This window comes from Larimichthys crocea, chromosome III (genome assembly GCF_000972845.2).
Source record: "Larimichthys crocea isolate SSNF chromosome III, L_crocea_2.0, whole genome shotgun sequence".
NCBI lineage: Eukaryota > Metazoa > Chordata > Actinopteri > Sciaenidae > Larimichthys > Larimichthys crocea.
This window is the reverse complement of record NC_040013.1, coordinates 51,564,204-51,579,055: the sequence shown is the minus strand read 5'-3', so window position 1 is coordinate 51,579,055 and position 14,852 is coordinate 51,564,204. Positions and strand designations below refer to the sequence as shown.

The following is a 14,852-nucleotide window of genomic DNA, read 5'->3' as shown; positions in this document are numbered from 1 at the left end:
TATTTAAAATTCTATGTTGGCTACAATGGCTCACTCAATTTTGCCACAAGTATTTAGTATTTAGTGACAGTGGTTCAAACATGCCACTAACTAATGCCTGGCTACCTTTTGTTACAGAGAGCACGCAGTAAAGTTTGAACAGGCAGTGATTTGACAAAGAAATATTTGAGATGGCTTACAGACGTAGTGGCTAATCCCACTTGTTCCCCTGCAGCTGCCCTCACAGCTGACAGCCACAGCCCAGAGAGAGGGAGGGGCAGGGGAGAGGGTGATGTGACACCACATGCAACCTCTAGAAGTATAAGTCCGATGTTTTCTAGTCAAAAACAGGAGGATAGACCACTTACTTAAGCTCTGTTTCAGCCCAGATGCAGAGTGGACAATGACATTCAGGAAGCCGTACAAACCAGAAGATTCATCATCTGTGGAAGGCAGTGTTCAGATTATGAAGGTTCAGATGAATTGTGTACTGTATGTATGTATGTATGTATGTATGTATGTATATGTATATAAATGTATATTAAATCTGAAAAACTACAATAAAAAAAGGAAACCATACCTTCCTTATTCATGGTCATTGGAATCGTGTGAACAGTCTGGAGTTTCACACAAGAGTTTGTGAGCATCTGCAGCTCCAGAGAGGTCAGAGAGAAACTTTTAAAACCTGCAGGACACAATTAAAGATAAAGTCACCGGGGGGGTTCATAAAATGTCGCATATTCCAAAGATGGAAAAAGATTGAACAAAGTCTTGAATGATATCATCTAGTCAGTCACACACTTCACCAAATACAGTAATTGAGCGACGTTACAATCAATTTTCATTTAATACAATATGAAATAACATGCAGAATCTGCTGTAGATGAGATAAAGTTAATACATATAATTTCATAAGAAATATATCAGAGAACTGTATTTAGTGACGCATGATTTATGGGACTGTTGCAAAATTCAGAAGAGTTGGTTTGATAAAGATTATTGGTTATCTGAGATATTTGGTGGAGAAATGTAATTATCATCCATCAATTAGTATATTTCATGATATATTACAGAATACACTGAGCTTTCAGTTTTATCGATCCCTTTTCTAGCACTGCTATACTGAAAATAGAACTAATAAATCCAATTAAAAATCACATCAGTATATAAAAACATGTGCTTTAAATTTAAACCTGGTTGGAGTTTTTGTTTTGTTTGATTTGTATGTTGTTTTTTATTTAGAATGTCAGACAGGTAAACAATAATGACACCTGTGAGGATATAATAAAGTGGTCAGAGTATAAAGGCCCTGATCATATTGGAGGTGACCTGTATTTAATGAGTTATATACATCATACAGTAGGTCCTGCAACCTCTGATCCTCCCTCTGGGACTCTCTAACCGAAAATCCAAGACTGCACTGAGCTACCTGACAAAAACACACCTTTTTTGAAACAGCTTTTAATATTTTAACTTGTGTCTGTATTATGTTTAGGTGTATATGATGTAGATTGTATATATTGAGAATGTGTCTATCCCAAGCTGGGAAATTACAGATTATTCTCTTCTACAAAGTGGCAGGAAAACTCACACTTTTTCTGCTGGTTGCGAATGATCTCCCTCCACTCTGCACGTTCGTAGTCAGAAGAGATGAGAAATGTGAAACCCTGAAAGAAATTACGGGAAGATAAACTGTCTGTTTATTGCACTCTCATGCTGTAATGTCATTCTTAGTAACAGCAGGGGGCAGCAGTAACCACATAAGAAGCTGTTCATCAGATATATTAAGATATTCCCAGCAATATTCCATGAAGAGAACATCAGGGAATACAAGAATCATCTTTATCAATCAAAGCAAACTGAATTTCACACACATTTGAACATTCATTATTGAAAAACCCTCCTGACTCACCTTTCCATTTCTGTTGGCCACTCTGAACGCCATACTGGGCGACATGAGTAGTAGCAGAGACTCCTGTTCTGACAACTTCTTCCTCAGACGCTCGATCACCTTGGGTCCTTTGGTGGTTCTCTGCAGATCAACAGTAAGAGGGTTGATGTACTGCAGCAGCACATGTCTAGTGCCTCATTTTATTGGACAGTGGTTTATCTTCAGACTTTGGAACAAAGCTATCATTGTCCTGGTGTTTCTACCGTGCATTTCCTCCACTCACAGGTTAATAAATCACAAACTGGATGTTAAATTCTGGCATGTTTTCCTTGTATTTTGTGTTGGTGTGTTTACCAGCTGTGTATTCACACCTTTTCTCTTTGGATCTCATTCTTGATCTGGGATATTTTGATCTTCATGGCATCAATCTCCTCATCCTGGACGAGAGGGATGGGGTTGGACTCGCAGTCCTCGATGGTCTGGAAGGTCAGATCAGCCAGTGGGATGTACCACTTACAGTCGTACTGTTGCCCTTTTCTGTTGGAAGACAAGATGTGTGTTCTTTGTGCAGTAACTGTAATGTTGTCCAGCTTTTAGCAAAGTGAAACCAACAGTACGAGATATTCAAGAATCTGATAAATGAATTATAACCTTTGTCCATCACTGCCACCACTAGCTGGTCATAGTGAACAGTTAGCAAGTTTAATGTCTGTCTGGATTCTCATTTCCTAACATAGAGTTGAACCATGGGATCTTCCGGGTCACAGGCCTGCATTTCTAACCTCGGGTAGGCGCCGCCCCAGACTCACCCTGCAGCCTGTTTCTTCAGCTTGGTGCAGAGCAGCAGGTCGGTGAAGAGGAAGACGTGACGGAGTTTCCTGGAACCTTCGACCAGCTCCACCATGAAGCGATCCCTCAGCAGCTGACGATTCTTCCAACGGGGAAATGAGAAATTAAATCATCACACTCTGTAGTATATAACTCTTTTGTGTTAAATACAGCTGAGCTTTAAGTAACTATTTTAGTGAACCAAAAGGAAATAGCTGCAGCTGCTGAAAGTATAGTATCTAATTTAAGTTTCTCATTGATGCAGAGGTTAAAATGGTTTCATTTGGGGTTCAAAAACAATGATTTTGTGCTGATGTTTGGACATGCTTGTAATTACTGTACAGCCTGTGGTGTTGCAACTGCTGTGGGATGAAGTAAACAAAATAACCACAATAAAAAAAAACATTTGCGATGTGACTCCATCGATCATTTCGCTAAGCTAAGATGGTGAACATGGCAAACATGGCTGGTTAACTTTGTCATTGTGAGCATGTTAGCATAATGACATTAACATTTTGCACCACCGTGCCTACACCCTAACACAAACGATAGAATTTCCAATAGCATATGAATAATACCAGAAATGAATCCTAACTTCACAGCCTCCTCTAATCTCGGTTGATCCAGCCTGAGGTTAGACATGCATGTGATAACATGAGCTCTTCCTGCAGCAGCACACATCTACATTCCCCCCTCTGCCTGACGCTGTTTACACGGCAAGGCCCATATGAGCCATCCCACACCAACCACAGTTCAACAAAAACAAGGAAATCACGGCGGCATGGTATTCCTATTCTGTTTTCTGCACACTCCAGCCGAGTTCTGCCTGGTTACAGGGCTGTTGGCAAAGCCTTCAAACGTGTTCACTACTGTCCTGGTTTCAAATAGAGGTGGCAGGGTGACATCCGTTTATTTTTTTGTGACACAAGCGTGACCACAAATAGTCAATAATCCAATAGAAAAACAAGAGCTGTAAATACACAGAGCTCACACCCTCCTGATACTGGAATCTATTTTTTTGTGCACAATAATGAGATGTTGAACAGCAAGGCATGTAGAGGAGGTGAAGCTTAGCAAACTCATGGGTCTCAACGGTTATGGTAATTACAGGCGGCCAAAACATCAACAATGGGTTCAAATTTAGTCAAGAGCTAATCTTGAACAACAACAACAACAACAACTTATTTTAAATGGATTGTCATATGCTGGCTTGTTTTCTGTCAATCTCCTTGTGGGATTCCAGACTTCTTCCAGAGAAGAATGTTGCCAAGAACTTTCTTTGATTTAATACCCCACCCTGGTGGGCAGTTCCCAGAAAACGCAGAGGAAGTTCTCAGTCAGGTCATCTGAATCAGAGTCCTGAGGTGTTTGTGGGGGTGGGGGGGGGTCAGGAAGCATGGGTACACGCCCAGTGCAGAAGGCTGGTCAGACAGTTAAGTTGATAAGGAGAGCTGCAGGTCATTTCTGGGAAGCAGAGTTGACACTGCGGCGAGGAAGGATGGGAGTGAGCGTGGAGGTAATCAACAGGTTTTCCTGGTTTGCAACACAGAGAGCCGCTCGCCTCCAGTGTTTGCACTGATTTGTCACAAACTTCCTCTATGCTTCAGTTCCTTTACAACTAAAGCAGACAGACTGAGATGAGTCAGCACCAGCATGACTCACACTCCGGTTTTATTGCAGCTTCCAGACAAGTCTAATTTTTTTACTGTTAAGAGTCAAGATATGACGAAAATCACGAGAGGCAGGCATAATCCTTAATTACACAATGTAGTGGATAAAATGAATACAAAATCTTGTACTATACAGTATACTATACTGTACAGTATTGTTAGCTTTGGGACGACAAAGCTTTCCACACTGACCTCTCCTTTTTTAACTGTCATGGATTGTCTACGTGGGGTGATCTCCTCATTAATACTGGACAGGAAGTTCTGAGAGATGCGCAGGGCGTCCTGTAACAGCGGATAGTCCGGGTGGCTGGAGGGCGTGTGCTTCAGGAGGTCCTAGAGTAGAAAAAATAATGGACATATCAATCTCAAATCCTGTGTTCATGCAGACAAGAAGCCTCTCTAGATTTGTGTTTGAGACAGACTTACATGCAGAACGAGTGTGCTACGCGTCACTCTGTCCACAGGTTTGTAGAGAAGAGCTGTGGAGGAGGAAGAGTTAGCTCAACAGGCCCAGTAACAGCTCAACTACTTATAGAAATATTGATTAATGTGGAGGCTGGTCATTCATTTCACTCAATACTCACTTTCCAGTGAATTTTTAGCCGACTGGTCTTTGCAGTCCTTTGTGCTTTTGACCTTGAGATTCTGGCAGGAAGATAACACCAGAGGGAATGGTGAGAAAAAAATAACCTCATTAAATCACAGCAACTGCCCCAGAGCGCAATTAAAACAATCAGCACCGCTGTAAAGAGCTGTGTGGCTCTTTTACACTGAGACGACTGCTAAAAACTGCCCTGTCATCACTTGTCCCGGGCAGCTGTACAACATCAAAAAGTTGCCTGCCGCGGCCCTGCTGTGCGTAGCGTGATTACATACCTCAGATATCTCTGCAAACTGAGCGTTTGCCTGGCAGCACTTGTCTGCCGTCTCCACAGCAACCTTATAGTTATCCACAAAGGCTCGGTACACTCCAAGCTGGCTGGCCTACAGGACACAAAGAGAGATTCCATAAGAGAGAAGATTTCAACTGGGTACTTTGCAGTGTCACTGTATGCTGAGCTCAGGCATGGGGTGGCATAACTGGAACTGATGTGATTGAGAGTGATTTAATGTGTCTATCCATGTAGTGTTTTTCATCTTTTACATCTAACAGCAAACACTGAGGTAGCTTTAATATTCAGAGACGTCCTATACATGTTTTGTTCTCGTTTACTGCCTGTAATGTGGTGAAGCGAAGCTTTCATCTGGCCGGGAGACGACTCCAGGCAGTCTACTCACATGTAAGCTGCAATATCCTCTGAACATTACTAACAGCCGAAGACTCCCACCTTTTTCCCCAGAAAACCTCCCCTCCTTTAACTGTCATTAATGATCAAGGCATGACATTTAAGGGGTGCTATATTTAGTTTCTGAAAGTTACTGACTTGACAAACAGCACTCAGTACTCAGGACACACACAGTAGTGTTCAAAGTGTGACAAATCAAACACTTATTTATTTTTTTTACATCACTTCACATATCAGATACATTTCCTTTTTTTCCGGTTTTCTCTGTTTGCTGAAGATTTTCTGCTGCGTTTAAGTTAGTGTAAAAAACAGGTTTTTGTTGAGCTGGCTCTCAAACACTGTCATGACATGTTTTCCCCAAATAGATTATAGATAGATTGAAACAACTCACAAGAGGGAAATGGTGAGAATTACAACATCGATGCACACAAGTATTCATGACAACAGGCAGGTGTCATATCTTAACCATACCAGTTTCTGGAAGAGGTCGCCCACACACTGCTGTTGGCCCCAGTCCTGGATTCGAGGCAGCAGAGCATCATAGAAGTCCTTGTGGATCTCATGAAGCTCTGGCACTTTGAAGAAGATGGTCTCTATCTGCTGTATGGTCAGCATTGGTTGGGAGGTTGTGGCTGCGGCCCTCAGAGGTTTCATGGGCTGAATAAATAATCACAGTCAACATGGAGGATACAGCGACCGAATGTTCAGTATGAAACAATAAACAATGAGTAATTCAGGCTTATCTTCAACAGTAAACATGTACACAGCTAAAACAACAACTGCCTCGTGTTAGCAGATTATTTCACTCGTTTAAAAAAGAACAATATTCATGTAACGAGTAAAAAGATTAGGGCTTTAACTCTCACTGAGCAGAAGCCACTGTGACCATAGGTGGCGATAACAGGATAATGGTTAATGCTAAAATGTGGTGTAACAATAGCACTGAGACCTCTTTTACAGCAGCCATTTTGGCATGACATAGCAGGGTCAACACAGGTGTTTAAAATGATACTAATTAAGATTCAATTCCATTTATTTCAGCAGAGACTTTCTTTTTGAGCACAACATGCAGCACAGCATCACCCTGACTCTGTCTGACCCGAATAGAACCGAACCTTAATAAGTATCACTGCTAACACCTGTGTTTATCAAAACTTTGCTGCTAACAGTAGCTAATGTGAGATAACACACGTCTTACCAGACGCACACTGTACAGTAGCTGTAAAACACACAAGTGTAGGGCAGGGTGTGTTTTATTTCTTGTATTTATTACTTACTAAGAATGTGTTATTTCTTCTTTCCAACTTTAGATATTTTAACAGTAGCAGCAATGTCTGTTATACGACGATATCTGGCAAACGTTTGCTAACATTAAGCTGCTACATGTCTGTGAAAAAGTCACAATTTTATTCTGTTTCTTTCTTTTATTCTATTTTATATTTTATATTTCATATTATATATATATATATATATATTATATATAGATAATATATAGAGAGTATATATATATATTATATATATATATATAATACTTTATTGACAGTCTGTCTAAGTCTAAGATCTTTCAAAAAAAGTCATAAAAAAAAACTTTAAAATGAACAAGGCTATGTTTTATTCAGAATATTTACCACTTTCCATTTGTGAAAAATTTCTCACTTAGGATATATACAACACACAAGCTTTAAAAAAAAAAAAGGCGAACTCCATATGACCATTTTAATGACTGTGTATTTTTGTCTTCACTTCACTTGCAACCAATCTTGTTGGTTGTAGTGTGTGCGTGTGTGTGTGTGTGTTGTACGTTACACGTACTATCAGCAGGGCCTCCAGGTGGCTGAGGTAGGCCTCCTCACTGGCCAGGATTCCTGACAGAACCCACTTCCTCATCTCCAGCCCCTTCTCCTGATCCAGCTCCACCTGACACAAACATGGAGGAGAAGGAAAACAACTGTCAAACATGAAGAGAAGACACTCTCCAGCACAAATGGGCTTATGATAACAATATATGTACGTATATTAATATGTAAACCATAAATGGGTTTGGTCTGTAATAACCCTCTCACACAACTCTACAAACTCCTAGCTGCAGATACTGTTGTCATGGGATTAGGGACAGACCAGCTTTGATTAAACTCTGTAGGAGTTTTGCATTCCAAGAGGCCTATACCAGAGACTCCTAGCATTGTGAGGAAGACAAATGTGTTTCTAGTCCAGGCGTTGTTATTCCAAACTGGTATGCTATAAAGAAGCAGTCAGTACGAAATTCACTGGAGCACTGAGAAGGGTTGTATCAAACTCTGCCATTATACTGGCCAGATTTTTAAAAACCGGTATGCTGAGTGTGTGTGTCCCCTCCCCCGCCACACACACACACTTCCCAGTCCTCCACCATAACTTTGCAGATCACCAAGTGTACACATCAGAGGATGAGAATACCACAGATAGGATAGGAACAGAGCAGAGGGGGAGGGGAGCTGGGTCTCTTTTTAACATCTGTTCACCCACAGAATGTTTGCTGGGCAAGTATGGTGTTTTTCAGCAACGCTCTGCTTCATACTGCGCATCGCACCATCTGGAATTCAATGGCAATGAATGAAAGGAAGTTTTTCTGTAGTTTTCTGAAGGGTACTACAAATGTAGTTCAGCAAAAGAACAGCTGTATACTGTCTCTATGGTTCTCCAGGAGAAAATAGTCTTGTGGATTAGATGATACAGCTGCAGAAAGGCTGGGTTTGGAAGTTGTGCGCATTTATCAGGCAGGGAGGGTCTAATGACATATGCTATAAGGATGCACTATGGGAAATGTAGGATTCAGTGTTTTTATAGCTTATCCTAACTAAAAGTCAAAACATCTGTTCTCCTTTTAACCGTTCTTTTATTTATTCTGTCTTTTGCAACTTTCTCCAAATTTGTGGAAGTGGAAACTGTGAGTTTCTTGTGGGAGTGAGCTCCAACAAGAAATGTAATTATTTCTTTTAATTTGCACATGATTTAACTGGTCAGGATGAGGATTTAATCCAGCAAACATCTACTCACGTGTCAGCCTCTTTAAAAGTGTGTATGTTACATTACTGATCTCTGGTCGGATTTTAAAGGAGAACTGGTGTTTTTTTTTAATAGCACAAAACATGAGGGGGGAGCTCTTCTTTCAGAGTCAACCAACAAAAATAGAGTATCTAGGTGTGTCCAGTTCTTTTAATGTACACCATGCAGGAGGAAAATAATGTATAACTCTCTAGAGAATTGGTGTAATTACATCAAACACTTGCACTACGACTGGCATAGGACAGAGGTGACAAATCTTTTCGCCTTTGGTGCCATTTCTTCAAAATAATTACATTAAGGAACAAGAATAACTTGACCTGAAATGTACAAATGTCCTGCCTTTGTTTTAAAAACAGCACACAGACAGTAGAAGAAGCTTGGCAGACACTGCTACAGCAACTTTTCCTCACAGAATGAGAAGTCAGAGCTGCTAAAAGTGTTGGGTGGTGCGTGGAGAGAGGACAGTGAAGGACAATGCAGTAGCCAGGAAACAAGAGCAGAGCAGCTGGAGGAAGATGAGAGAGCAGCAGCAGCAGCACTGTGGGCTGTGAGACACAGTTAACGTGAGACATGCTGGTGGAAGTTGACCCAGTAACATTACCGACAGCGTGGACTCCAGAGATCCGGTGAAGGATAGAGGATCGTGGCGAGGCTGGTGCTCTTCCGAGTGCTCCAGGTCGTAGCCATATGATGGAGGGGTCTCATTGTAGGGAGCCTCTGTCAGAAACAAAGGACAATAGTCACATGGTGTGTCATTAAATTGTTAAGTCTTGTAGTAAACACGGAGAAACACCATGTCAAATGAGGCAAACTGTGTCATAATACTGGGTCAATGGAGTGGGTGTGGCTAACAAAGCTATTGCGGAACTGATAGCAGGAGGTTGTTAAGATGCCAGAGCCTTTTCACAGCTCACTTCAGTGTTATCATGGTGATATGATAAATCAAACAGAAACTGAGATCCAATAAAATAACCTGGTAATACATGCTGCTATCTTGTAAATTATAAAACCTGTTGACACGTCAGAGAGGTGTACTACTTCACAGTAGCTTTAAAACAGTACTTGTTGCTGGACTGGATTCAAGTCTGGATCTCTAAATAGACAGAGCAGGCCTGAAGCCCCAAAAGCAATTGCCTTGTTGCATTTCATAAAGTACAATTGCTTTGGGAATATGGGTCTGAAATGAGTAATGAAATGATGTCTTAAAGCTACATATATTCATATTTTCTATATAGATAATAGTTTGAATGGCTATTTGTAATGTCAAAGGAGTTTTAGCATCTTTCAGCTTGTTGTTTTGATTCATGGCCCGCAACCATATTGTTTTGCTCCTGTCTCATGGCTCTCATCAACCTTGTTTCCAGCCACAGTAGGCAGCTGTTTTTCAGTGAAGAAGCTCTCATAAACCCACTGTAGACTACCTACTTAGCTCCAAACGTCACACAGAGTGTTAGCGAATATAGTAGTGAAGCATTTAGCAGCAAAAGAGGACGATATTTCCCTCAGGAGAGACTAAAACAAAGCTAAAAGAGAGTGAATATTGGACTATTAGACACAAACATGACTCCAATTAAAAGTTAATGTCGTTGCTGTGTCTGCTGCTTGTGTAAATCTAAAGCTAGATTGAAACCTTAATAAACCTGTGACTTCCACAAATCTACCACACAGCCTGTTGGCAGTCACAGAGGGGGCCTTGTGCCAGGCAGGTAGATAATCCTGGAAAACTGCAGAGGCTAATGCCAGCCTTATTGCGCAGTGTGTCTCAGGATCACAGAGAATCTGAAAGACACTGTTGTAACCTGGTAGAATATTCACAGTTCTTCCAGACAATCAGAAAAATGTTGGTTCTGGTTCAGTTTTACATCAGGCTGACAGCGAGGATGTGTCAGAAACTAGTGTAACAAGTCAGAAATATATGTTGCGCTAGTCATCCCTGTGATTTGAGATGTTTGAAGATGAAGATGAGGATCAACAGGCTCTGTATCCTGCAATTACTGTCAGCCACCCCTGACTCACCAGCACTTATCATCATTATTATCATCATTATCGCTGTCAAGCATGTGGCGGCTGGCATATGCAGAATGACGATCTCGAACAGCAGTAATAAAATATAAAGCAGACGAGTCTAGCAAAGTGGGCTAGGGTATGTTAAGAGAAGGCTACAAAACTGGTTCACCATGGCTTGAAAACAGGAAAGAGAGGATTCCGGATACTGGGGGAAGATCAAGCCGAGTCACCCTGGAGAGGTCTGGAAGACAGACGGCTGACATCCACAGAGGCCGTGACAAAGGACTCAAACAAACACACTGGGCCGAGCAGAAAGGCAGAGAGCTGTATTGACTGCTCGAGGAAGAGACTTCTCCCGGCCAAACAGCCTCAGAGCACAGGGGAAGTCCAAGTGAAAGGCCACTCTGTGTTCCAGTGAGATTATACATCACACATCCTCTCTCTTAAACTATCTCCTTCCAGGGGAACAGGCAGAGACTGTAAAAACACTACAAACACGAATGAGTTAAAGGAGGATTTGAATGTGTTCTAAAGTCTGAAATACTGAGCCATTTGTGTCTTTTCTAGGAACTTTGTTAAATAAATGAGGCTTGTTTGGCCGTGGTAAGTGTGAGAAAGTAGACATCACAATAGATGTCATAGTGTTCACAGAAACCGCTTCTGAGGAAGTGTCCAGGCAGGTCTGTCCGGAAAATTCAGCAATTCATCTGCTTCAGAGCGGAAACAGGCTTTCTGCACAAGGTCATCTTTTCACAAACAGCTCCCACTCCTAACACACACACACACACACACACACACACACAACACACACACACACACACACACACACAGAAAAATGCACCCAATAATTCTTTTAAAAATCTGAAGCATAATAAACTATACTGAAATATTGTTAAAAAAACAACAACAACAAAAACAGCAACTTTCCCTGGATTTTTTATTGTGATTCAAGCTACAGGAAAGGAAAGTTTTTTCTAACCAGAAGACAGGCAGGGCCACAGACACAGACAGCGAGGTCACAGGCAGAACTTCACCCAGCTAAAAGTTTTTGACTGACCATCAACCAAATTCTGTTTCTGGAGTAGTTTAAAAAGATCACAAAAATGTTACTGTGAAATAACATCAAATAATGTTTTTTTTTTTTTGTAAATTTGTTCCCCCATGTCTCTTTTAATTCATTTATTTACTCTAACTTCAGAATGAGGCTTTTTTACTAATATATTAGTACAATATACAATGATATATCATTAAATCCCCCATATTCTAAGAAATATTAATGAGCATAAGCCATCAGTTGGTGTCCTCAACGCTAGCGACAGCTGCTAAATTTCAATCAAAAAAATATTTTTAAATCATATAATAAGCATCCATATCTGTGCTGCAATTATTATGTGCCAACACATGTATACACATAACATACTGATAGAGATATACACTAACCGGCCACCTCATAAGGTACACTTGGGTACAATCCAATGTGATGGAACACAACAACTCACAACAAGAATTTTACTTTTGACTTTGTAAAAGTAGAATCTATGGCAGAGTTGTTGGGTTGGATCACATTGTGTAAGTGTACCTAATGAAGTGGCCAGTCGGTCTACATAATGAGCCTTGATTATCTCCATTATTCTGTCAGAGAAGTGTGAAATAGTTCTCCATAGCACAGTGTTGATACTACACATCGGAGATGACAGAGAAAAAACAATGTGCAGTAACTGAACACAGCCAGTAAAACAAAATATCACACAGTGGGATGGGGGGTGTCAAAGTAATCCTGGCAGTCTGACAGTATGTCCTCGCTGTCCCATACCCAGCTTGCTGCAGCTTAAAGTGGTTTCAACTGTGCAATAGAGCTGTAATAAATACATTCTAATGACATTATATAAGATTGCTGAGCCAAACAGCTGCGGTTGTGAGTGATGTGGATCAGAGAGAAGCCGGTTTTGGACCATCTCCCAGCTCTAATTCTGTTTTTCAAGAACAACATTTATATTGTAGATTTTAGTTGGACTCATCCTTGAATACACAATACACAGAGCCTTCGCTTTCCCACACTACCACACTTAACACCCCAACTAAAAATAGAACTCAAGGATATATAAGGACTCAGCCAAACAACTGGTGCCTAACTCTCCAGTGCACATCTGGAGAATAATCAGTCATCATGAAACACTTTTCCTTCCTCCAGCATGCAGACAGGAGCCACGTTCAGAAGACAAGAAGGCCATGGTAGAACACAGGGGACATGTCGATTGTCCTCATGATGACAAAACAAAGACACATTCAAAGCTTTAATCCTAATCCAAAGAGATGAACTATGATAAACAAGCAGTGAGGGAGTGACAGATGTGCAGCTAAGACACAGCATCAGAGATTCACTATCACTAATCGTGTCTGACTTCAAGATCAACAGGAGGCACTTTCCCTTGAGACGTGCTTATGAATATTTTTCTGTTTTTACATTAACAATGTTTTACAAATGTACAGTCATCATTGGGTGGCATGGACATGAAAACACAGCGTTTTCACAGCAGGACATTTAAATATGGGGAAGTTTGAGTTTGCTATTGGTTCTGGAAATAACCAAAATGCGGAAGTTAAAATTAGAGAAACAAGCTTTGGATCCTACTCAGCCTATCTGGACCACAATTTAACTTATCGCTTAAAAAGTACCAAAAATAAAAGAACAGTTCTATTTGACTGATGGGAAGAGTTCAGACAGCAGTTCCTAAAAATACAAATCAACGAGCAAAGAGGTCTATTGATTCATCCCAGAAAGAAACAGAACCAGAATAGTAGCATCGATAATTCCCCATTTCAGAACTGGGAGAAGGCACTGTGTTCTTGGGCAAAATGCTGAACTCCATATCACTCCCAACAGCTGTGCCAAAGAATGTACAGTGTATGCATGATGTCACCCACAGGTTTCTTAAGAGCTGTTGAGAAGCGTTCAAGAAACTGCAGGTTTTGGGACATTTGCATACGTACTATGTACATATAATAACATTACACAGTCCATACATTGTCTTTGTTCGGTATCTCTTATATTTTTTGGATTTATGGATGTGGCACGTAAGTTAGATTTGTGCAGTAGATGTGATTCAACGAATTCTGTAGTAATATGAGGTGTAATAAAGGTTTATTAAAATGATATTACAGATATCATATGTAAGATGTATATTGTAAATATGTTTATATAATTTTCAATATTTCTGTACTCTGTTTATGGCTCCTTTTCTCCATTATTGCAGTAGGTTATACCCTAAAGAGAAAATAAAGAAAACATTCATTCGCCTAGTTATTGGCTCTCTGTAAAGGCGAGCACTGAGTTCTGATCGGACTCTCCAAAGCGATCTGAACTATCCAATCACCACACAACATTATTTTTCAGCTGCCCAGCTCGCATTGACTGTTTACCGATCAGTATGTTTAAATAGCTCAAGGGAGACAGACCTCCGCTTGCAATCTGACAAAGAGAGGGAATCAGAACATATTGACCATCCACAGAAAGATCAGCCAGCTTATTGACAGAATGATGCAGCTCATAAATGGCTGGAAATGAGATTCAAGTATCAATAACTTAGCCAAAAACAAAAAGGTACAATGACGGACAGCCTTCCTGTCGCCTCTCTAATGGGTGTATAGATCTGGAGAGAAAAGTTGCACCTTTGGGGGAAAAAAAAGCAGCAGAAGATGCCAATGTGAGATGTTGTTAAAAGCTTAGCACCACTTTATGGCTCCAGCAAATGGATACTCCTCCAGACTGTGTAGTCACTGGGGAAACAGTGCTGGCAGAGAGAGCAAACAGAGAGGAACAGGCTGAAGGGTGATGCTTTTTCAGAAGTGGTGACCCGGCCTGTGGCCCTTGTAATTTTCCCCACCTCATGGCAAGTGGAAAAATCCCGATACATTTATCTGTAATGCACTTCACAATCACTCTTAGGTAATATTTAGGTCTACAGGCTACAAAGAGTTTACTTGAATCTTCAACACTGCTGAGGAGGGGGCTCTTTGTCCGTTACTGATCTGCCCAGTGCCACTTCTTGGCAATCCTGTCATTACAGTGGGTTTTTTTCACCATGTTAATGAGGCATTCCAGGAAATTTAAGTTACAGTTGGATGACTTGCAAGAGACAGATTAGG

The 14,852-nt window shown here is 40.8% G+C and overlaps 1 protein-coding gene across 1 annotated transcript in view; it reads right to left on the bottom strand.

Annotated features, from left to right (window-relative positions):
* The window catches only part of si:dkey-91m11.5 (BCR activator of RhoGEF and GTPase), a 32,171-nt gene that overhangs the window by 7,577 nt on the left and 9,742 nt on the right, over window positions 1-14,852 (bottom strand). The window contains exons 3-15 of the mRNA XM_027277487.1: window positions 9,301-9,416; window positions 7,467-7,571; window positions 6,126-6,311; window positions 5,245-5,352; window positions 4,953-5,013; window positions 4,795-4,847; window positions 4,561-4,701; window positions 2,680-2,801; window positions 2,242-2,407; window positions 1,892-2,011; window positions 1,571-1,646; window positions 560-664; window positions 348-422 (exon numbers count right to left, since the gene is read on the bottom strand). Of these exons, the coding sequence (XP_027133288.1) occupies window positions 348-422; window positions 560-664; window positions 1,571-1,646; window positions 1,892-2,011; window positions 2,242-2,407; window positions 2,680-2,801; window positions 4,561-4,701; window positions 4,795-4,847; window positions 4,953-5,013; window positions 5,245-5,352; window positions 6,126-6,311; window positions 7,467-7,571; window positions 9,301-9,416 (1,434 nt within the window). The remainder of the gene's footprint in view (window positions 1-347; window positions 423-559; window positions 665-1,570; window positions 1,647-1,891; window positions 2,012-2,241; window positions 2,408-2,679; window positions 2,802-4,560; window positions 4,702-4,794; window positions 4,848-4,952; window positions 5,014-5,244; window positions 5,353-6,125; window positions 6,312-7,466; window positions 7,572-9,300; window positions 9,417-14,852) is intronic.